The sequence below is a fragment of the Eulemur rufifrons genome, chromosome 7 (genome assembly GCF_041146395.1).
Source record: "Eulemur rufifrons isolate Redbay chromosome 7, OSU_ERuf_1, whole genome shotgun sequence".
NCBI lineage: Eukaryota > Metazoa > Chordata > Mammalia > Primates > Lemuridae > Eulemur > Eulemur rufifrons.
In genome coordinates this window covers 68,718,698-68,743,513 of record NC_090989.1, presented here as the reverse complement: position 1 = coordinate 68,743,513, position 24,816 = coordinate 68,718,698, and the positions used below count along the sequence as shown (strand labels likewise).

The 24,816-nt window shown below is 46.4% G+C and overlaps 1 protein-coding gene across 1 annotated transcript; it reads right to left on the bottom strand.

The window, feature by feature from the left end:
- Window positions 1–217: 217 nt before the first annotated feature.
- Window positions 218–24,120, bottom strand: NRROS (negative regulator of reactive oxygen species). Its single transcript, XM_069472742.1, has 3 exons — window positions 23,939–24,120; window positions 6,189–6,309; window positions 218–2,443 (listed from the first exon to the last, which is right to left on the bottom strand). Exons 2-3 carry the CDS (start codon window positions 6,294–6,296, stop codon window positions 473–475), a joined length of 2,079 nt encoding a protein of 692 aa, XP_069328843.1. The 5' UTR covers window positions 6,297–6,309; window positions 23,939–24,120; the 3' UTR covers window positions 218–472.
- Between the last annotated feature and the right edge of the window lie 696 nt (window positions 24,121–24,816).

Below are 24,816 nucleotides of genomic sequence, written 5' to 3'. Positions count from 1 at the left end.
ATTCTGACTGCGGTGGCAATACAGGCCAGCCAGGCAGGAGGGGAGAGACACTGACTCTCACCATCCCTGGGACATGCTCTTGGAGTTGTTTTTGCTGTAGGCCACCACTGAATTGCCACCCTTTCAGCTCCATAGATGTCACCAATGGAAGGACCCTAAAAAACAATCTAAGTGAAACCACTAATAAACATTAAAAAAAGAAAAGACACAAACTGCGTTTGATTTAAAAAATATTTATGAGATATGTTATCTTTTATTTTCATAGACTGTCACTTAATAAATATTTTACCAGGATGAGGAGAACTCACAATGATGGAGGAAGAACTTGAAGGGACTAAGGGATGGAAACATTTTAAATTTTAATTTAGACTTCAATTCATCAGACTTGGCCTCTGCATAAGATCTTGAAATCTAGCCAAGAAAGTGTCCTCACACGCGCAGACCAGATTTCTAACCTTAGCACGCAGCCAGGTCAGTATATGGAGGACCAGTGGCAGCGGCTCTTGATGACCTGAAGCAGAGGCTTCTTAAAAGTGAGGAAGATGACGGTGCAGGCCACCAGCAGGGTGAGGCAGCTGGGGAGAATGAGCACGAGGTAGAGCAGGCCCATGTCCAGCCGCTCCCACTTACAGTCCTGCGGCACGCCCGCAGGCAGCTCCATCACACGGAAGACCTTGGAGGAGAGGTTGCACGTGACCGAGGCCCAGTCGGCCAAGGACTGCAGACGCTGCAGGTCCCCCCAGCCCTCCACCCCACAGCAGTCGTATGGATTCTGACTGAGGTAGATGGTCCGCAGACCTCTCAAGAGCTGCTCAGACACAGCCCTCTGGGGAAGGGCTGTGAGCAAGTTTCTGCGGAGATCCAGGGTCTTCAGGGCCAGGCTGTCCCTGAACCTCGGGAAGCTGGTCAAAGAATTTCCCGACAGATCCAGGTCCCTCAGATTCCTAAACCCAGAGAAGTCCAACTCCATAAAGCTGGAACGGAGGCCCACGTTCCTCAGAGAAAGGACCTGCAACATGGGGGCAATATCTCGGAGAGGGGCGATGCTCCCGTTCAGAACGCCCCAGTTGCTGGACAGGTCTAAGTGAGTGAGGGAGGTCCCCTGGAACGGGCAGTCTGGTAAAGCCCCCAGCCCACAGCCCTCCAGAGAGAGGCTCCTCAAAGATGCCAAATTCCTGAAATCCACACACCTGGGGGGGCCCACCTCCTCTGAGGAACCTGGCTGGGGACAAAGCGAGATCTGATTGTGGCTCATGTCAAGTGTAGTGATATTACTGGCATTGGCAAGGAGGCCAGAGGGGACACCCAGGAGCTGGTTGGAGCTCAGGTTGAACAAGCGGAGGCTCCGCAGGCAGCCGGTGAGCCCCGGAGCCAAGTGCAGCTCCGACAGCTGGTTGTGGCTCAGGTCCAGCTCCGTGAGCGCCCCTGGGGGCTCGTGCTCCCGGATGTGAAGCGTTATCAGACAGTTCTGGTTGAGGTTCAGGTGGGCGAGGGACGGCATTTTCTTCAGGAAGCCATCTGGCAGGTACTGGAACTGGTTCTGGCTCATGTCCAGGAAGCGGAGATCTGAGAGGTCACTAGAGGAAAACTCTTCCCAGAGGTTGACAGTGGTGATGTTGGTCACGTTGCCGTCCACAAGGAGGAACTGGGCCACCATCTCCTGCGGCGATGAGGCATTGTACAGGTCCCTGTAGAAGCCCATGTTGTTGTCCCGCAGAAGGAGGGTACGCAGCTTGCTGTACTGGGGCAGGAGCGGGAAGAACAGCAGCTGATTGTGAGACAGGTCCAGTGTCTCCAGCTCAAAGACAGCCTCCCCGCCGGCCGCCAGGAACCACTCCAGGATGTTGTAGCTGATGTTGAGAAACTGCAGCTGTGTGAGGCCAAAGTCCACGATGCAGGGGAGGTTGTTATAGGCCAGGTTGAGGTGTCTCAGCTCAGTCAAGCTGTCAAAAGCACCACCCTCAATCTCAAAGATGTAGTTCCTCTGCAAATCCAGCTCCCTGAGGTGCTCCAGGCCCTCAAAGACAGAGTCATCCAGCCTCATGACCATGTTCCTGGCCAGGGACACAGACTCGAGTGAGGAGAGATTCTGGAGCATGAGGGCCACCATGTCCTCCGTGAGGGAGTTTCCAGACAAGTCCAGCCTCTGCAGACCTGGCAGGGTGTGGAGAGCAGCTGCCGTCTCCTTGTAGTTCTCTGAGAGGCAGTTGTCAGCCAGCACCAGGCTGTGCAGGTGGCCCTGCTCCTGGAAGGCACCGCGGCCGATGCGTTCCAGGTGGCAGCTGTGCAGGCTGAGGTTCTCCAGGAGAGGGTAAGGCTGCAGGGAATGATTCCACAGGGTCTTGAGAGGGTTGGTATCCAGGATGAGCATCCGGGTGTGGGGCGAGAGGCTGCTGGGCACGGAGGAAAGGCTCTGTCCTCGGCAGTCAGCAGCTCCACCCACCTAGGTCCAAACACACACTGGTCAGCAGGGAGGAGGCCCTGAGGCAGAGCTCTATGCACAGAAACTCAGTCCATCCATTGGACTGTCCATGCAACCACTGGAAATGGCGCTAGAGATGATAATTTTAAAATAGGATAGGAAAATGTTCTTTACTATCACACTTAACTAGTCAGCTGGCAGCCAAGTTCCAGGCCTCCCTTAAAACACATTTATTTCCTGTGTGACCTTGGGCAAATAATTTAGCCTAAGTCTGTTATTTCCTCTGAAAAATGGAGATAAAAATAATACCTACTTTGGAGGATTGTTGTGAAATTAAACCAGCAGCTTCTCTTGAAGAACTTAGCACAGTACCTGGCAGGCAGTCCGTGCTTGCTGAATGGTTGCCATTACGTTATTATCACTATTGCATAACACCTGTGTATCTCACAGAGCCACTGACAATCGACAATACTGTGGCATCTTCATTTCACCCAAAGTAATTGTGCATGGGAGGCACCCCTGTATTCTGGATTGATAAATATTACCTTTTAAAAGGGCTTGGGAGCTCATCACCACTCTGAATTGTACAAGAAGTCAGGTGAGGCCGGGCGCGGTGGCTCTCGCCTGTAATCCTAGCACTCTGGGAGGCCGAGGTGGGCGGATCGTTTGAGCTCAGGAGTTCGAGACCAGCCTGAGCAAGAGCGAGACCCCATCTCTACTAAAAATAGAAAGACATTATATGGACAGCTAAAAAATATATATAGAAAAAATTAGCCGGGCATGGTGGTGCATGCCTGTAGTCCCAGCTACTCGGGAGGCTGAGACAGGAGGATCGCCTGAGCTCAGGAGTTTGAGGTTGCTGTGAGCTAGGCTGACGCCACGGCACTCACTCTAGCCTGGGCAACAGAGTGAGACTCTGTCTCAAAAAAAAAAAAAAAAAAAAAACAAGAAGTCAGGTGAGTCTGCAGGGAGCAGTGAGGAGCCACGGCAGTGCTGGGGCCCGAGCCCAAAGCTCTGAATGCCCAAGGCAGTGCAGTGTAAGGAGGCAGACGGAGAGGCGACCCCCATCTCACTGCAAAGATCACACAATCCAGGATACTTTAATTCAGACCTATGCTTTGCAAAATTGGCAAAATCAACCAGCTGTAGGATGTCAGTTAGGTGTCCAGGAAAAAAGTTTTAAGTGATAAGACAGAAGAGCAATGTCATTCCTTTCTACAGGTTGGTCGGTAGACAAGGCCAGTGATTACCTAAAATTGTGGGTGTAATCCCAGAGGGCAAGTAGGGTAGTGGGACAGAGGAGGAAAATCCCGAGAGAGAGAGAGGAAACAGCACAGATTTGGAGAGATGACAGACTCCTGTCTGAATCTCATCTCTGCTACTTACTAGTTTTGGACCCTGGGTGGGGAGCTAACCTCTTACAGCCTCAAGTTCTTTATCTGATTATTAAAATACAAGCTTCCAACAATTAAAAATTGATACTGTTTGACATATAGAAAACTAAACTCTTCAGTAATCTCAGACTTTCAGAGAAATGCCACTAACCTTTTGTTAGATTTCCTTATGTTTTTTTCCCTAAGATATTACGTACTTTCTCTTAAAAAAAAAAAAAAAAACAAGACTATACTCTACAAATTGTTCAGTAATCTACTTTTCCCCCTCAGTGATGTATGATAGACATATTGCCTTGGCAGTAAAAATAAATTTGGTCACATCCTTTTTAGGAACTATATCATTTCACTGCCTGAATAGCACAGTGGTTAAAAGCAAGAGTTCTAGGGCCAGCCTCTCTTGGTTCTGTTTTTTATCAAATGCGTGATGCTGGGCTGGTTATCTAACCAGAGGAGACCTCCATTACCCTGTCTGTAAATGGAAATTATACTTGTAATTTTTAATGGGTTTTTTTTTAGTGTGATTATTTACATAAAACACAATTATTATGCTTAATAAATGTTAGCTAGAATTATTATTATGATCTAATTAATCAATCTCCTATTACTGAGCATTTAAGTTGTTTATAGTTTCCAGATGAACATTACAATGAATGTCAAACTCCTGCCACATGCCCCTTTCTGAAAAAAAGTCTTAGGAATTTTGAGTGGGATTGCATTATAATTATGAACTAATTTGGAGGAGAACTTCCATCTTTACAAAATTGGATCTCCCCATCCGGAGACAAGGTGTATTTCTTTCTTTGAGTAAGTGTTGGTCTCCCCCTCCACCGAGACTCCCTGGGGAACGTTGTGGTCAGGGGATTTCCTCAAGCTCTGAGACCCTATTCCACACAACCGTGCAGTCATGGGGGTCGCACCTCTGCAATTCCCCGTGGCCCCACTGAAGTGCTGCAAACGGACCACATGGCCACATCACAGCACCAGAAAACCTTCCCACGTCCACTGTCTTACAACGTCAAATGGCCAAAGTCATGAGGGGCAATGGAGGGTAGCTGGCCTTCGAACTCTCTGTCCTCAATTCCCACAGGAAACCCACTCTTTGGGCTCCCTGGCAGCCAAGTTCTACTCCTGCCTCAAGGCCAGAGAGGGTCAGGCAGGGTGTAGACTGAACTCTGAAAGGCTGTCAAAGAATTCACCTTTATCCCTTCCTCTTCGTGGGCGGGGTAACCCCCGAGGAGCAACTGTGAGTTGATCTGTTATTGCCTCTGTAAGGGAATGGTGAAGGGCAAATGTAGCCGAGATTAACAATAATAAAATTAATGATAATAGATAAAACACATAGCATTTACTATATACCAGGCACTGTCCTGAGTGCTTTACATGTATTAACTCATTTAATCATCATAACAACCCAGTGTGACGGTATTATTAGCAGGTATTATTATTACCACTATATTTTACAGATGAGGGAACTATGGCACAGGGTGGCCCCAATGTCACCAGCTAATGGGTGGTGTGGCTGGGTTTTAAACCTGGTCAGTCTGGCTCGTAACCCCTATACCATACTGGAACACACAGTACTATAGTGGTTAGAGGTTACTGTAAGTGGTTAAGAACGATGACAGCTGGGTTTGTAAGATTAATCAGCTTTAAGAACACATTCTTGAATGTAAGTATTAGCCTGACATCCAATTTGTCTTCCCAGTGCCTAGGATGTACTAGGGCTCAAGGAATATTTATTGTGTGTTTCCTGAGCAGACTTTTGATATCATTGAGTTATAGGCAAGGGAGAACATCGCTAGAAATGTGCTCAATTATGACGCACATCTGTTTCCATATACAGGCTGAAAGCCCCGGAGAGGACAACTGCCCAGGCTCAGGGAACCACCCTCTGGGTCTCCTTAAGCCTCAGCGAGGTCAAGCATGTGGCTCTGCAGGGCAGCACGCAGCATGCTCTGCAAGGCTGCGGAAGCCTTTGCTGTCGGTTCATGCAGAAACTCCGAGGCAGGGCTTCTCCAGCTTTAATATGCCTCACGCAGAGATCCTAATGCCATTAGTGGAGCTCAACCAACCAGGTTTTTAACAAGGTACTTTTCTTCCAGGATACTGACCTAGGCTTGTCTCTGGGGCCTCTTGTCTTTAGCAGGTATGAAAAAGGTGGGGCAGGGGCTGCCTGGCTTTTCCCAGGCATCATGTTAAAAACCTGTGGTTAAAGAGCAGCTTGCACGTGGCATGGAGCTGGGCAGGCACAGAGTGATTCGTACTCATTCATTCCCTGTCCTTCTTGATCGACAATCCATCTGCTTTCCAGAAGGACTCAATCTCATCAGGACAGGAGCAACAGACAAAGCAGAGTTCAAGGGAAAACTCACCAACTTGCATCCCCCTTGGGCAGCTGCTGTGGCCATTCCACTTCCGTTCCTCCATTCCACTGTCAGGAGCTGAAAACCCAGGCAGAGCCAAAGGGGCAGCAACTCCATCTCAAGCGCAGCCCTACGGAGGAGGCAGGTGTGAGAAGGACAGCCCCGAGGGCTGCTTTGCATGCTCGGTGGAAGGACCCAGTCCCCAGTTATGTCTGGTCTTGGAGGCCCACAGCTCCTCCTGTGGGTGGAACCCACAGGTTATTCAAATCCTCAATTTATCCAACCCTTTCACCTTTCACTAAAACTACTGAAAAAGACTCATTTTGTTTGCCTCTACCATTTGATGGATGGGACGGCTGAATGCTAAACTTCAATGCGTCCAGCACAGCAGGCAGAAGCAAAGGGTTTGAGAAACGAGGTCTCAAGTCACCTGGAGTTTCCCGGGTGTTGCAGTTCTGCTGAAATTTCCCTCCCTGCAGCTCAAATCTGCCTGATGCATCACATGAGCTCAATAAATATTTGCTGAGAGAATGAGTGAACAAATGAAGGGCAAGCTGGGATTGAAATGCTAATTGCAGCCTGTCCTCCCCTAGAGTTACTAAGTGTTTTGCTGAAACGAGGCTTTTAGAAAAGTCTCCATTTCATTGGTTAACTCATTTGAATATAGCCCTTTGAAAAAAGCATTTTGATGGTTTGCCTGGATAGGGGTAAGCATTGAGGGGAAAATGGAAAAGCAATCTTCAGATATAATAAAGATTATTGATAAAGAGTGCGCACCAGCCCTCTTGCCCGGCCAGTGTACACAAAACGGCAGTCACGATAAGGCTTGAAATTAAACATATACCAACAGAATTTTAGAACTAAAAGGAACCATAAGGAAGTGTAACATGACCCACACCGTGGTATTTGTCAGATGAACAAAGGCCCAGAGATAATAATGGCTTATTCATGGCTCCAGACCGCCTTAGTGGCAGGGCTGAGGCCAGCCCCAGGTCTCCCTCCCTGAGCTCCAGGACAAGTCGCCAGGGTCATTTCTCCCTGTCAGAGGTGTTGCACAGGCTGCCCCTCTGCTGGGAGAGTCAAGCCCAGGGGCTGCCCTCCCAGCTCTGCGTTCCTCCGAACCAGACGGAGAGGTCTGGCCCCAGCATGGCACCTGCCCCGCACTTGACACCGACCTGGGAAAGCCCCCGTGTCTGCCTTCCTGCCTTCTGGGCCAGCGGCACCAACGCCGACATGCGCCTCCTCACCTATTCCTGCCACTCACTGACCTTTCTGCCTGACACATCTAGATCTCTTCCACCCCTGCCTCCTTCCTTACTTCAAATAAGTTTACACGTCTCAAAGGCTAATTTTAAGTTGGGGCAGATCTGAATGCTCACCAGCTGAGTGAGGCCAAGTAAATCAGCATTAACCTTCACCTCAGGCCAGGCCACTCTCCTCACCACAGACAGAACCTCCAATTCAGAATTCACCAGCACTTGGCGGACACTGGGACCCCCTTCCAGCCCCTGCTTCTGCTTCTGCACCTGTGCAGGAATTGCTACCCGATGGCCTGCACAGGCACAGATGGCGCGGGCAGAGCCATATGGGTTCCTGTCCTCGGGATCCTCCCAGCTCCCTTCCCCCCACCCCCGCCCCTAAAACCTTGAGAGAAGTTTGCAGAATTTGTCAGATTTAGCAAATTGCAAGACACCATTTGAATGTCAGATACATGCTTATAGTAACAAATTGTTTATCTGACATTCAAGTTTCACTGGGTGTCCTGTGCTCTACTGAGGAGAGATGGGAGATGAGACCCCTGGACATACGCCCTCCCTGTCTTCCTCTCTCCCCTCTTCTGTCACTCTTGGGGAGGTACATGGTGCTGTGACTCTGATCTTTCTAGAACAGCCAGCTCTGCCTATTAAAATACTGAATCTAGGTGTGTAAAGGGCAAGAGTGCAGTCTCTTCAGGGAGAATGTAATTCTTCAGACCAGAATGCTAGATGGGCCTGGTGTCACTTACACCCAAGAGTAAATTTTAATTTCTAGGTCACCAAGAATTGTGCAAGTTTAAAATATACCTTCTCCTTCCTTCTATACTCAGCCAACTAGCCCAGAGAAACTCTTGCTGTGCCCGCCCTCCCACCCCCCTGCAACTCCTTCTGGCAGGAAGCAGCAGGAGATCATGGGGAAATTATGGAATTTGGAACCAGATAGTCTACAGTTTACATTCTGCCTCTGTTAGTTGTTTTTTGTCCTTGAGCAATTCACATAAAGTCTCCAAGTCACAGATTATCCTTCTATAAAATGGGAATAATAATGACTATTTATAGAGTTTTAACAGAATAAAATAGTATCAGGTACGTGAAAGTGCTTCATTAACTGTGAAGGTAGTTATTAATAATAACATAATTATTATTTATGAGTTTCAAACATCAATGAGCTGGTTGAGCACTTGTTAATCCTATACGTAATCTCCAAGGTAATTGAACAGCTCACAAAGCAGGAAAAAAGGAGTGAATAACCTGGCTGGAAGGATGAATATATTGTTATATTAATACTAAATGTGTAAAAGGTGTGCAGCAAAGTTGGATTAAAAATTCTACATTAATAAATGCCCGAACAAGGCTAATCCCAGGAACAGGCTTATTGGTTGAGATCTGCTTGTGCTCAGAGCCTTCCCTTCCCTGCCCTGCTCTGGATGGCAGGCGGCTGACTTCTGACGGCTGTTTCCCAAACTCGAGAGCCAGCTGGCCCTCAGCTGGTTTGTCAGTGGGCAGCACGATTGGGGAGGTTAGAGGCTGGCAGGGAGAATCCAGGGTATCTCTGTGTCTCCCTGTCTCCCTTGGACAGAGACATCCTTAAGCTTCTTCTGGTGACCCCACGTCTCTGGTTACACCATCTCCTCCTTTGAGCTCCTGAAATTGCTAATCCATGGACTGTCTCTTTTCTTGTTGGGCGTCTCAGCCTCTTCTATCACGTGTTGCCAATTTCCTGCATTATGTGTCCTCTGTTTTAAATAATCTCGGTGATTTCTGTGTCCTGGTTAAACTCTGATACAATGATGTGAGAATGGCCATGAAGCAGTAATAAATTTTAAAAGTCTGCAATGACCCTGAAAAGAAATTAAGACTTTCACACTGATAACCACTCAGGTTGAGAAACACTCTTCCTAGAGTGAGTAGCCATAGAAAGCTTCCTCAGAGCCATGGCACTGCCGAGAGTCCAATAGTCTAGAAGCCATATCTCACTGGAAAATTCCATGCCCCTCCCCTGTACGCACAGAACACCTTCCCCTCTCCCCACCTTACCCTCAGTGGGAGAGGACCACTCCGCAGTGCCTCCAGCTGTAAGACGCTGTCTGAGCCTGAGTGTGCCCAGAATGCAGAAACAGGTGCCACAGCCCAGCAGCTTCCCCAGGGGGCTGCGAGTCGGTCAGTGTTCCTGGGACCCCGAGCTGCCTGATGCTCCTGTCTTCACAAGGTTTGTCTCGTTTGGAAAACTGATGCATTCTAATTGGTATCATGAAAACCTGCGATTCAACCCCTAGCCATCCCTTGTCTATTAAGAGTTGGTGTTCCCTTTTAGGCAGAAAGACAACATAGTTTTTGGCCTGGCTTTCTCCCTCTAGACCTGGTCCTAATAAATAAGTGGTGAGAATAGATCCATTCATGACACCAACACGAATTGAGACTGTATTCTGAAACAGGAGAACACGACCAGTGAGGAAGAAGAATGTACACCAGGCTGCGAAGATTCCCTTTTGTTGTAGAAATTATGCTTGTTTGCCGTTTTTGCTTCCACAGAATAATAGGGTTTGCCTCACTGACCCAAGTAGGGTAAAAGAGTATGATTGGATGGCCCCATGGGCTGTGCAAAACAAGAGAAGGGATGGGGACATTTACCCATTTGGGAAAGGGCATCCCTGATCCTGCTGGCTTGGCTGGAAGCTGGGGCAACACTTCCATTTCCACCCCCACGATCATGTCAGATTGGGGCACAGGATTGCTCGGACGGATGAACCCGGCCACATGCAGGCCAAGGAGTGGCTTCAGTGTGGGGGACAAATGGATGCTGCTTGCTTTTGCAGTGGACAGGAAATGAAGGGTGTGTGAAATCTTTCAACTGGTTTCTGTTTCTTGAAGTCCTGAAGTATCCCTGTCCCTATTATCACTAAAATCACAATAGTTCAGAAGTAGAGCAGCATCTCTATTTTGTCAGTCCCTCTGACACTTAATCACATATGTATACTCCTTTTTTTCCAATAGAGGTAGATTTTCCCATATTAATAAAATATAACTTTTCTTTTTTAAGGATTATTAATTCTTTTAATAAGTAGCTTTCTGTTTTTATCTAATGTCTTAATCAGCTGATAATAGAGCACAGCTGCCATCAAGTAGGGGCCAATCTGCAGGTATTTTTGACCATAAAAAGGTCTCCTCATGCTCAAAAGTATGGGAATACTAAGGACTAACTTAGATTGGAGTGTTCTTGTTGTGTTGTTTTGTTTTAAGGAAAGGATGCTGGATTTCTAATATTTGGGGGCACCGTGGACAGCAGAAATATTCGGGCCAGGGTGGTTGCCTCTTCTTGCTAGGGCTGCTCTAGACCCCTCCCCACGGCCCAGCTCCCACACCCCCACTGCTACTACCAGAGCAGCTGCTGCCAGAGCTGGGACTGTAACCTCTTTGCTAACGGAGCTGCTAGCAAGTGTTATACATGTATTACCATGTAATTGAGAATTTCCTCCTCAAAATAACCACAGACGCTGAAAAGCTTTAAGCAATGGGGTCTTGCGGAGAAAGTGGGCATCACAGGCATTCTGTGCTAGAAACACGTATTTCTAGACGGGTCTGGGGGAGGGAATGTGCTGAGGCAGAGCGCGCAGCGGTGTGCGTGGGGACGTGTGATGGACAGCCCGTGACACACGGGGCACTGGGCGGCCAGTGGAGGGCCCACAGGAAAGGGAGTCTGCCTTCGTGCACACATGAAGGAGCCAGTCCCATGTGGGATCTGGGAGAAGGGGAAGGGCAGCCGATGACGGGCACAGAGAACAGATGACACAGAACAGAGCCCCCGTCTGTGACCACTTCGCACAGTCCCTTCCCCCAGGAAGCATTTGAGGGGCGCAGGCAAGCTGCTTTGGTCTCTCTGATTCTTAACACAAAATTAGGGGGACCTCAACCTTCACCAAATGTTCAAACTTGGCATCCCCCATGGTGAGACCTCCTGATATTTTGACCCTCTGAGTGTGGTGCCTTGGGAATCACAGAGCACCATCCCGGTGGACCCCTTGCCAAAATGTTTGCCCCGAATCCAGTCATGAGGAAACAATCTGACAGACCCAGGCTGTAAGATGTCCTGCAAGACAGCTGGCTCGGACTCTTCAAGGGTCAAAGTCTTCCAACACAAAGAAAGGCTGGGGGTGGGCGTGGGGTGGTGTCTGTTTAGATCACAAGTAACCAGGTGCAATGCATGAAGCTTGAGTGGATTTGGGACCTTTAAAAATCTCTAAAGGAAAAATTTTAGATAATTGGGGAAATTTAAATGTGTAATAAATGATGTGTTTTTAGATGTACAGGTGATATGAACAGGTTATTGATAATTTTCATAGGTATGATAATGATGCTGCGGTTATATAGGAAAGTGCCCTTGTTTTTGGGAAATGCATGCTGCAGTATTTAGGGGTGAAGTTTCGTGATGTCTATAATTTATGTAACCTACCTTCAAATGGCTCAATGGAGAGAGTGAAAGCAAAATATCACCAATTGGTAAATCTAGCATTGTTCTTTCTTCTAACTTTTCTGTAAATTTCAAAATTTTCAAAATTAAAAAATGAGGAAATGAAATAAATGTTGGAGTTTCTAAGGGGGAAGGCAAAATTATGGTAATCTTTTGTCCCAAAATTTCTAGGAATTTTTATCACGCCTTTTTCAAACATTCTTCTCAGAAAGGTGCTCAGTAAGCACTTGTTAAGTTTAAAATGCATATTCACATAAACCTTACAAAGTCCTGAAAATTCCAAAATTTTGACATTCAAACTAGAGCTTCCAGACGACTTCTCATATCTGAGCGGAGCACAGCAGTGACAGATCATGCGTCCCGACTGTAGTTCAGGAAACAAGGCTGATGCGCTAACAGAACTTCCAGGTCCATGCTGTGTCCACCACACCCACAGCCCCCTGGAGGGGCAGCCCTTGGGAGAATCCCACACCACCTGCCTCCACCACCAGCAAACTGACGGAATCTGGGGGAAATACCTGACCAAGGGGGGTCAACCCTTCTATGCTGCCAGCGCCATATGGGTGATCCCGGTGTGGAGACAGGGAGAGAATGAGGTAATTAGCTGTGCAAATTGGAGCTACGGGGCACACAGAGAGAAGGTACAGATGAATTCTTTTGGGATCTCACCATGGGGAAGCAGCTGCTAAGAAGAGGTGGACAGCAAGGCACGTGAACAGAAAAGAATAGAACATTCAACGGAGGGCAAGGATCAGAGAAGTTGGAACAGGGTGGCCCAAGCAGGCTGAGAGAGGGTGGAGAGAATGGGCTCTAAGCCTGCCTTGTGGGGTTCCTGATGGCCTGATGGCTCTCACCAAGGCCAAGTTAGTTTCCAAGCTTCATGTTTTCTCATGATAACCACCCTTCCACGGCCACCCCCAATGGCTGGCTCAGCTGTTACATCTTGGCAGCAAAAGACCTAACTAAAACACGGCTTGGGCTCTTTAACAGGCCTAAATATAAAGGACAAAATTGTACACATTAAGACATATTTCCAAAGAACACAAGCTATCTTTATAATGCTACCTTAAAATTCCTCTTAAAATTTAGAGAAAGTGGCTGAAATGTGTTCCAGCAATATATTTTTCAAAGTGTATCCTGCAGATAAGAATCATCAAGAGATGCAAGAAATTTTAAAAATAAAAAGTCAAAATTTGTTGGGAAACAAGATACTAATATAGTTTTAAAGTATCTCCTCACAAGTTACTTTTTAATTTTACAAAGGCCAAAATGACAACTTTATAGTGGAGAAATCTGCAGACTTCTCAACTGAATGACCAAATTATTACGAAGGACATTACTGGGGCACTTCTGAATATTTTCAAAATTCAATTTTGTACATTTTTACTGGGGCCAAAGCTGAATACAGACTGGGGAAGAAATAATAGTGTTGAATCAATGTTAACTTTCCAGATTTATGATCGTTGTTCTTACAAAATACACACTGAAAAAATTATATACACATATGTGTGAGTGTATATATATATATATACACATTGAGAGAGAGAAAGCAAAAGTGACACAAAATGTTAACGATTGTTGAATCTGGGGGAAAAGTTTATGGGAATCAATTGTGCTATTTTTGCAACTTTTCTATAAGTATGAAATTTAATTTTAAAAAAGTTACAAAAAATTAACACACTGACCGGGTGCGGTGGTTCACACCTATAATCCTAGCACTTTTGGAGGCCGAAGCAGGAGGATTGCTTGAACTCAGGAGTTCGACTCCAGCCTGTGCAAGAGTGAAACCCTGTCTCCACTAAAAAATAAAAAAATTTGCCAGGCATTGTGGCATGGGCCTGTAGTCCCTGCTACTTGGGAGGCTGAGGCAGGAGGATCACTTGACCCCAGGAATTTGAGGTTGCTGTGAGCTACGATGATGCCACTGTACTCTACCCAGGGAGATAGAGTGAGACTCTGTCTCAAAAAAAAAAAAAAAAAAACAAAACTACAACAACAACAAATTTGGCCCAAACTTTACATTCAATATGATAACTATTCAACTTTTGATAAGTGAATTTAGGATAACTTCAATAACTGGCTATCAAATCTAAGGGAGATGTTTAAAACTTTTAAAAAGATACCATGTGTTCCCTTTCCCTTAATATAAGCCATGTATATACTTTTTAAAAATTGAGATATAATTATGATTTTGAAATTACATGTAAAAGAAAATGAAGAATGGTTTTAAAAGCAAAGAACTGGCTGCATTTTTTAGGGAATTAACACATTCTTATATTTTGAAAAAAATCAATATTCAAATGCTGGGTACATTAAAAAAGAACTTGCAAACTGAGGATTGGGCCAACAGAGCATTTAGAACTGTGATGTATGAATTCAGATCTCAAGATTTCCTTCTCTTTCTCTTAATAATGAATTTGTTAAAATATAGGCAATACAATGGCTTTTGGGTTTTTTACCCCTCTAAGAACTGTCTCATACCCTCCAGGTGGAGAAGCAAATTAGCACACTTTTTCTTTTTCTTTTCTTTTTTTTTTTCTTGAGACAGTCTCATTCTGTTGCCCAGGCTAGAGTGAGTGCCGTGGCGTCAGCCTAGCTCACAGCAACCTCAAACTCCTGAGCTCAAAGGATCCTCCTGTCTCAGCCTCCTGAGTAGCTGGGACTACAGGCATGTGCCACCATGCCTGGCTAATTTTTTCTATATATATTTTTAGCTGTCTATATAATTTCTTTCTATTTTTTTTTTAGTAGAGATGGGGTCTCGCTTTTGGTCAGGCTGGTCTCGAACTCCTGAGCTCAAACGATCCGCCCACCTTGGCCTCCCAGAGTGCTAGGATTACAGGCGTGAGCCACCGCGCCTGGCCAGCACACTTTTTCTGAAGGAAGATTTAGCACAATTTGTCAAAGACCTTGAAAGCGTGGGTTTTTTTTTTTTATTCTATGATTCCATTTCTAGGAATTTATCCTATGGAATTATCATGTATATTAAAATATTTTTAAAGGAATATTCATTCTAGCATTAGTAATAATAACGAAAAATTGAAATCCTCAAAAGTCCAACAATGGAAGAATTGGTTAAATGAATTGTTATACAACTATGTAATAGGAACAGTGTGCTGCAATCAAAAATGCTTTGGGAGCAATATATTTATTGACATAGAAAGATATTCATAATAAAATAACATTAAAGAAAAAAAGAAAGTCCAAAGCAGAACATATAGTACAATCCTCAAGTTTGTTAAAAGAATATGCAAGAATATGCATATGTTGTATGCATGTGCATACAACATACTCGGAAGGCTGCATATCAGAATCTCAACAGTGGGAAGAAGGGCACCCCGATATTTACTTTTTCTGTATCTGTATTCTTGCTTCTTCATATTTTTTAATTTTCCAAAAATCAGCCTCAATTGCTGTATTAAGTCAAGTTTTGAAAGGATAGAATTAATCTATAATAACTTAAAAATTAATATATACATCATAATCAGAGCCTGATAAATATCACTGAAATAGAGAATTTCTTATAGGTACTTAGAATTGAAATTATTGTGATTGTGCTTAAAATGATCATGTTTGGAATTCATAGGAAAAATATCATTGACTAATAATTAAAATAAGTTTCATTATGGACATCACCTTTCTTTTTCATGGTCAAGGGGATTTAGATTTACGGTTGCATGTTCATAGCCCAGTCCCTGGAATGGTGGCTGTAAGGGGTGAAGGAAGAGCCCAGGCTAAAGGGACAGATGGAACAGGTTGAAAGCCTGGCTCTGACCTTGGGCCTCACTTTCCTCCCCAGTAAAATGGGAATAATAATTCCTGTTTTGCAGGCTGCTACTGTATTAACAAAAGTTTTAAAAGAATGTTCAAAAAGTAGTCTTCATCATCATTCTAATGTCCCTGGCAGGTTGTCAACCTGCCTGTGCTTAAACACACCCAGGGTGGGAGATCACTGCTTTGTAAGCAGCTGACCGTACTACTGGGAGGCCTCTTCACGTTGGCCTCCAGGACTTGGGTCCCCCTCTCAGCCTGGACAAGTAAATGAAGAGCTGTAGCATTAGAATTTGTGGCAGTTCTTGAATGTGTGCTCCTGAGAATGTGTATGAGAAAGGACAGATCCGTTGCACGTGACCCTTCTGGCAAATGCGCATTGATTCAAATTTGGTACTGACCACCCTTCTGAGAAGAACTACAGCATTTCTGAAGGGACTACCCACCACCATTTGGAGGTGAGAACACTCAGGCCAGGGAGATGAAATTTTTTTTTTTTTTTTTTTTTTTTTTTTTTTTTTTTGAGACAGAGTCTCATTCTGTTGCCCAGGCTAGAGTGAGTGCCGTGGCGTCAGCCTAGCTCACAGCAACCTCAAACTCCTGGGCTCAAGCGATCCTCCTGTCTCAGCCTCCCGAGTAGCTGGGACTACAGACATGCACCACCATGCCCGGCTAATTTTTTCTATATATATTTTTAGCTGTCCATATAATTTCTTTCTATTTTTAGTAGAGATGGGGTCTCGCTCTTGCTCAGGGTGGTCTCGAACTCCTGAGCTCAAACGATCCGCCCACCTCGGCCTCCCAGAGAGCTAGGATTACAGGCGTGAGCCACCGCGCCCGGCCTAGGGAGATGAAATTATATGGACAAGGTGGCTCAGGAGTGAGTGCAGCGGTTCCCAAGCACCATTTAAATACAGATCTCTGGTTCCCACCCCAGCCTTGCACTCCTGGTCAGCCAAGGCTCCACCAGAGCTTGTGAGAAGAGACTTTCTCTGGGAATGAGCCAGGCTCTGCTTCCACCTGGAGGGAGGTTTAAGGGCCACTCAACCCTTCTTCCCTTGGGCTCTTCCTGGGGTGACTCCAGGCAATGCATGTGTGCAGCCCACTCTGAGCACTTCCTGCTCAGACCTCATTTCCTCAGGGCCACAGATGAGTCAACCGGCTTCCCTGTGTGGTCAGCGTCAGCCCGTCAGAGCCAACAGAGGTCAGTTCACTCTGTTGTGTTCCATGGCCACAGGCTGCATGAGGCCACAGGTATTTAAAAAATTGCAAATCTGCTCCCACTGGAAGATAATACCTTCCTCTTGCATGTCTGGTGGTGGCTCCTCAGGGCCACCTTTGTGTATGAGAGACCCACATAATCTCTGTGGATAGACACCCAGCCCCGAATGCTGCAGCATGTCATTTCCTTTCAGTATCACAGGTTTGTTCTCTCTGGTCACTTCTGAGGGGGTCACTACCTGCCACCATCCTCGGTAAGAGGAAGCAGGTGAGACCTGTAGAGGAAGGGACCCTGGACTGGGGATAGGAGACCTGGGCCCAGGTATGGCTCCTGCACTCTGATGGGGGCCATAGTGACAATACCTGCCTTGCTGACCTCACAGGGTCGTGTCAAGACTGAATAAGAGAATGTGTGTGAAAAAGCTTTGTTGACACAAGGGAATGTTGTGGACTTCATTTCAAGTGCAGGAGGGGGACCCTCGCCACACTCCAAGGCCTGCAGGAGGACACCCCAACACCCAGGGCAGACATTTTCTGCAGTGAGACAAGGTGGTGTCGGTGTGAAAGGGAAAGCAGAGTCCCTGTGTGCAAACAGGGAGCTGGTGTTGAAATAAATACAAGGAAGGAGTTGCAGTACCTCCTCCCACCCATGGGAGTGGCAGAGTGTGGCCCTTGGGACATTCAGGGGAGGTGAGACCACCCAGTGTCTGTGGGAGACTCTGGGCAGGGATTGTAGGTGATGACAGAGATTTAGCACCCAGAGTGGAATAGAAATGAAAAATCTCCCCCCTCCCCACTTGGTTTCCCAGAGAAAGAGTACAGCTGCCGGATGAGATGATATGGATTCCTGACAATTGACCGATTCAATGGGATCGTATTCAAGGGCTGCAAACAGCTCCCAGATTCCTTCCGGGCTCTTAGCTGTCATAGCTCATGTTAATTGAGTTCTCACCTTGGATTAAGCGCAATGCCAAATACTTTACATATAATAATTATCACAAAACCCTACTAGGTAAATGCTATCATCCCCATTTTACACATGGTAAATTGAGGCTCACGAAGGTTTGGGCCATATAGCTAGAGAATGTTAGTGCTGCAATTCAAACCAGGTCTGTGACTGCTGCAACAACCCAACCTCAATACCACAAGCCCCAGCCATCCTGGGATACTTGTTATCCTTGACTAAACCACACATGTGCACATGCTGTTTCCTCTGTGGGAAACACACTTTCTCAGATCTTCACTTGCCAAACTCCTATTCATCCTGCAAGGCCTAATAGGCCTATCACAGCCTAATAGTTCAGTTGAGTAATAATCTAATAACCCATATAATATGATTGTATATTATAGGTAGTTAAAGCTCCTGTGGAAGCTTTTGGATTTTTTATTATATGATTTTTATGTTTGTGAAAAGGAAAGTGAACAGTTACTAGGTATTGTTAGTAATTTCACTTTTCCGCGTTTCATGAAAAAATTTTAACATGTAGAAAAACAGAAAAAATTAGGCAGTGATCATTGGTATATGTACCACCTAGATTCTAATATTAACATTTTACTATACTTGCTTTATCATATAGTCATCCATCTGTCTATCCTTCTATCCATCCTTTAATTCATCTTATTTTTTGATGTATTTCAAAAGAGATTGCAGTCATCAGTACATTCCCCTAAATACTTCAGAATGCACACCAAGTGATTTAACTTTGAAGAAAAAGTGTCTTCTACTTTTTTAATCTTCTGGGTCACTTCAATTGAAGTGCATCCTGAGATTGCAAAGTCAGATATTTTATTAATATTTGGGGGAAAATATTTCTGTGTTGTTACAAAAGAAAAAAATTGATAACCACTGCCTTATGTTCTCAGCACACCGTAAAGTGTGAATGAGTGATATCCTCTGTAATGCACTGCTTTTCTTTCTTGTTTTATAGACAGGTTCTTGCTCTGTCACCCCAGATAGAGTGCAATGATGCAAACACAGCTGATGGCAACCTCGAACTCCTCAGCTCAAGCGATCCTCCCACCTCAGCCTCCTGAATAGCTAGGACTACAGGCGCATGCCAGCATGCCCGGCTAATTTTTTAAATTTTTTTGTAGAGATGGGGGGGTCTCGCTCTGTGGCCCAGGCTGGTCTTGAACTTCTGGCCTCAAGCGATCCTTCTGCCTCGGCTTCCCAAAGTGCACGGGTGAGCCACCGCACCCAACCTGCCCTGCTCTTCAATGGGTATTTTTATATGTAATGATGAAAAATAATAAAGTTTTCCTGGTGTAGTCTCAAGATTATGAGGGAGATCATTTTGTCCTTTTCAAAATTGCTCAAATAATACTGGCAAGCTGTTCTAAGCTGATTCTTTTGTTTATTAGAACTTACTTGAATTCACAGAGGAATAGGAGTAATGTGATTTTTATAAAATTCCCTCCCTAAAAAATAAAAATGATTTTTAGGGAATTCTTGGATGAAGCCAAGAGAACTGGATTACAACTTAATGCTATTGGTCAATAATAATAATAGCACTTAGGGTTGCAAAGGCTTTTTACAGACATTTGATCTCATTTAATATTGTGCTATTTAATAGGCATTATTATTTTCCTTATGTATTATGGTAAAATATACATAAAATTTACCATTTTAACCCTTTTTGAATGTGCAATTCAGTGACATTAAGTAAATCGACATTGTTGTGCAACCAACTTTTCTGTCGCACAGACAGGAAGTGAATCTCTGTACCTTAAACAATAACTGCCATTCCCCCTCCTCCCCAGCCCCTCTGGTGACCACTATTCCTTCTTTCTCTAAGAATTTGCCTATTCTAAGTATTCCTATAAGTGGAATCGTGTAACATTTGTCCTTTTGTGTCTGGCTTATTTCACTTAAGTTACATTTTCAAGGCTCGTCCATGTTATAACATGTATCAGAATCTCATTCCTTTTTTAAACTGAATAATATTCCATTACATGTACATACCACATTTTGTTTACCCATTCATCCACTGATGGGCATTTAGTTTGTTTCCACCTTTTGGCTATTGTGAATAATGCTACGAGCCTTGGTGTGCAAGTATCTATTCAAGTCCCTGCTTATTATTTCCATTTTACAGATAAGAAATCCAAGACTGAAAAAGGCCAAAGCGAATTGCTAAAGTCACATAGTTGTATTCAGTGAAACCAAACCAGAACTGAGTTCAGGCCCAGGTAGGAGGTGCTGGATGTTCACCTGCCTGGGAGAAGTGTGTGTCAGGTGAGTGGTCACCTGGGGTGCACAGGTATGTATTTGTTGGTAGATAGCTATCCCATGAGTCCCCATCCCAGCTGCCTGGCCCCTCTCTTGGTACTCCTGGGGCCCCCACCATGCTCTAGCAACCAAAGAGATAACACCTGATCCAGCAGAGCCCCCTAGGACCCTCTTTCTAATGACAATGTCATTCTGACTGGTCAGTGCCTGTGCCATGTGCTGCTTGATATTCTGAATAGCACCCCTGAGTGTGTCATGGGACCATGGCTTTCTGTAGGGACGGGTAAGATGTGGGCCTGTTAGACGTCTTCAAAGGGAGCTAGAGAGCCTAGAAAAAACTGGGGATTTAGAAGGAGATAAGAAGCCAAATGAAAGCTTTGGTGTAAGGACCTGAGGCAGGGCCCAATAACCTGGAACAAGAGAAAGGCCACTGGGGAGTCATGTGAGGTGGTCTCAGTACCAGACTGGGCGGTAACAGGGAGACCTAAAGGAGGAGGCCCAGGGCCAGGGAGGGAAAGACCCAAGCCCCACTGACCCTGCAGGCTGAGAGACAGCTCAGCCTTGGCACCTGGTGGGACCACAGAGAGGAGACCCTGGAAAGGCAGGAGGGCCCCAAGGGATGGGGGCTGGACCAGGAGAGGAGTGAGTGACAGCAGGGGGGTCAGGAGGAGTCACTGTCCAGGCTGACATCCAAAATGGAGTGACATGAAGTTATTGGGAGGACATGAGGCATACCCCAAGATAAGCCCCTGGCAGCACTGTAGGTGCTGGGCTGCCTCAGAGGCTTAGGTCCTGCTTGAGGAGAGCCAGGGTGAAAAGACAGAGCCCCAAGGGCTATCTCCCGAGGAAAAATCCCCTCCCAATTCTTATCTTTCCTGGAGGTGGCAGGAGAAAGTTGCTTGGGGCACAAGGCACAGTACACAACCTAGGCGAGCTTTAGGGGTGGGGCTGGAGGAGGGGAGTCCCGTGACCTCAGGGGGCTTTATGGCCACCCTCACTGAGCCCATAACTGGTACCAGCCCTGCTCCTCGCGCCCACATCACTTGAGAACCATGGCAGAGTCTGCTTCCTCCTTTAGTCCCCCTGTGGACTCTGAAGTCATTCACGCATCAAAGTGAGAAAAGACACGTGGTTTGGTCTCAGCACCTGATTCCATTTGCTCTCAAAATTGGTTGGTTTTGCCTACTCACACTCATTTCTCCTGGTAACAACTCCTCAATTCCCCTTTGAGAAAACCACCCCCTGTCTTTCTTTTAAAAAATTTTAATTGTGATTAAAGTACACGTAACATAAAAGTTATCACAGTACACTTAACTGTTTTTAAGTGTACAGTTCAGTAGTGTTAAATACATTTATATCGCTGCACAACCAACCCCCTTCCTTTCTTAAAAAGTCAATGTTTCAGGGTCTGATCCCAACTCCTGGGTCCAGGGTGTGGCCTGTGAATAAGGCTGGGCCCCACAGAGCACCCCATTTCCCTAACCGCAGTGATTGGATTATAACAGGCACGTCCCAGAAGCCAAGCCCGTGAAAATCAATGCAAAGACAGTTACTAGAAGTAATGGGAAAGAGGCTTTCTCTTTCTGCTTCAGAGGCCAAACTGGTGCCACCAACAGCCATCTTCGCCACCAACTCAGGACCTCCCTGCCAGTGAGGCCTACACAGGGGAAAGCCGAGCTGAGGTGGAGGCAGATGGATTCCTGGCAATGCAGTTCGAACATTTGGACCCAGCCATGCCTGAAGCTATTGCCCACAGACTTTTCACTTATTTGAAATAATAAATCCTCTTTTTTTGCTGAAGCCAATTTGAGTTGGGTTTTGTCATTTGCAACTAAAAGAGTCCTATCTAATAATCTGATCCCTGGACTCAGGTTTAGAGTTGTGTGTGAGGCTTTAGAAGATCCACACGTCAGTATCCTTTTTGCTTCTGCTCACTTCTCTGAGCTTTCAGAAATCATCGCCCAACCTACCCCAGAGCACCCCCCACATGGAGCACATGGCACTTGTTCCATGATACAGTTAAGAAGAATGGTGGCAGGGGGAGGGATGAGTATAATAAAGAAGCTCTACCAAAGGCAAAAAAAATTATAAACATTTGTCACTGATGTGCAATGACATATCAATGAGCATCAGTGAGCAGAGACACCTGTAAGAATGTTACAAACAAGCATGACCTGAGAAAGATAGTGTTTTTCAGTCACGGTTGAAAGCCCACCCTCCCCTAACTTATGTGGCTACAAAGCAGATCTGAGCATGACATAAGGCACATTAGTTGTCCGTACAAGAGTCTAGTGTACACGTGGCAGCGTGGATGCACCGCAGCCAGGATGCAGCTATGATGGGTACCAGCAGTGCTCTTCCAAACCAGCCAACAAGACCAGAGACCTCAGAACAGAGACAACGGGAGCCTACTCTCTGGGAAGTGCCTGCTCTTGGATGATGGGCTTACAAACTATGGGGGAACATATATACACGAGTTTTCATGAATTTTCTATGAGGGCAACCATTAGATGAAAGCTGGGTTTTTGTTTTTGTTTTTTTAACCTAAAGCAGGAGTTGTTTCTACCTGGGCCCACAATTCTATACACCCCTCTGGGAACTCTCAGGCATACATATGGCTACGGGCGTGTGAGGAAAATAAATAAGTCTCAGAGCTATAAAGTCCAGCAAACCAGCAACATCCATGGGAACAGACTGTGTCACAGCCAGTAGGTAAAACGGGTGGCAGGCCAGCTCCATAAATTCTGTTTCTACCATGCAGACTCTGGGCTGTACCCATCATGGGAGAAACCTCCAGTGAGGTCCCCTCTCTCCCCTGGAAGCGCACGCCCCGGGGCCAGCCCTGTCCAGAGGCTCCACGCTTAGGACCCTGCCTCAGCCTCCTCTAGTCCCAGCCACCACGGGGCACGTGTTCACCTTCTCTCAGGGGTGAAGTGGAGCCACAGGCCGTTCTGGGGGCAGCATGGAGTCACACTAGCAGCTCCTGGCTTTTTTCTGTCCAGCCCCCGGGAATGTGGGGATATATGTTGACCCCTTCAGAATCTGGCCCACATGTAGAGGCCATGAGGGCTTTGCAAGAGCACTGGAAAAGGGGTCGGAAGGGCCTGAGTTCTAGCCTCCCTCTGACACTTACTAGCTGTGGATCTAAGTAGCAGAACCCTAGTGAATCTCCCAAGGACAAATGCTTTGTGGGGCAAGGGACTCTGCCCATCTTCTTCGCAGCTGTCTCCGGGGCCTTGGACGCCCCTGGCACGTGGAAGACATCCATAACATATGCATAAATACAGCTGCTGTTAACAAGTCTTAGTATCTCTATGAAATAGTGATTCTCCATCCATGCTGTCGGGCAGGAAAGGAGATCCAAGCGCTCAGCATGGTGAGTGTTCACAGAGTAGTCTCATTATATCCAGTCACCCAGCCCAGGGAGGGAGCCTTATTGCTCCCATTTTGCAGATGAGAAAAACCGAGGCTCAGAAACGTTTACTGACTGCTCACATTCTCCCTGCAGAACCAGGAATCAAACCCACGACTGATTCTGAAGCCCTCGTTGTTTCCACCACACCACACCACACCACCTTTTTCAGCTCTAAGTGCTCTTACAGGGAGGTATTTCCACCTGTACCCGGAGCTGTGGCCTCCAAACCCAGCGCGGAGGCGGCACAGCTTGGATGCAGCAGGCCACAGCTTCCCCTGTCAGCCCTGAGCTACGGACCACGGTCACTGACCTCCTACCACCCAACCTCGCCCCAGCCCGCCCCCCTCGCGAAGGGCCACAGCTGCCCACGGGGAGGCCCCCCGCGCAGGAAATACTCACGGCTCCCGCAGGCCCAGGCTGCTCCGTGGGGCGCATCCTCTCCAGGGGCTCCGGCCTCCTCGAGAGCAGCCAAACGCGGGGCTGGGCTGCCTCCTTTCTCTGGGGCATCAGATTATTTTAGCACTTGCGGAAGGAACAGACGGAAACTGAAGTCACATGGAGAGCGAGCTGCTCAGCGACTCAGCATTCAGGCTCGCACAGATAGGCATCTTAGAGGGAACTGCAGCGCGGTGGCGCGGGGGATGGGAGCAGGCCTGGCGGGAAAGCAGTGGCCCCTTGGAATACCTGCCAGATTTAGTCACCAAAGAGGTGGGATGTTTTAATGATTTCCGGAAATGGTAACCAGGCTCCCCAGGCTTTCTTGCTGTTTAAGGGTTGGCGGGGGTGGCCAGCTGGGGGTCCTTGCCTGTGAGGTCCGGTGACCCAGAAACTCTTCAACATCCTATCCAAGGACCAAGCTGGCAGACTTCAGGAATGGGCAACAAATGTTTCCAATTGTAAAGGGGGAGAGTCTACCGTCTGGAAGGGTCATCCATTCAACTGGTCTGGTTTTATCCACATAACTAGCCGTTATGAATAATCTCTTTTTATGGGCCCAGCACTGTGCTAAGAAAAAGAGAAAAAGAAAAAGAACTTGCTTTGTGGTAGACTGTCAGAGAGTGCCATGAGATTCTTTTTTTTTTTAATTAATTAATTTATTTTTTTGAGATTCTTGATCATAGACTGCATGGATGGTTTTGTTGTTGTTGTTGTTGTTGTTGTTGTTGTTGTTGTTGTTGTTTGAGACAGAGTCTCACTCTGTTGCCCGGGCTAGAGTGCCATGGCGTCAGCTTAGCTCACAGCAACCTCAAATTCCTGGGCTTAAGCAATCCTACTGC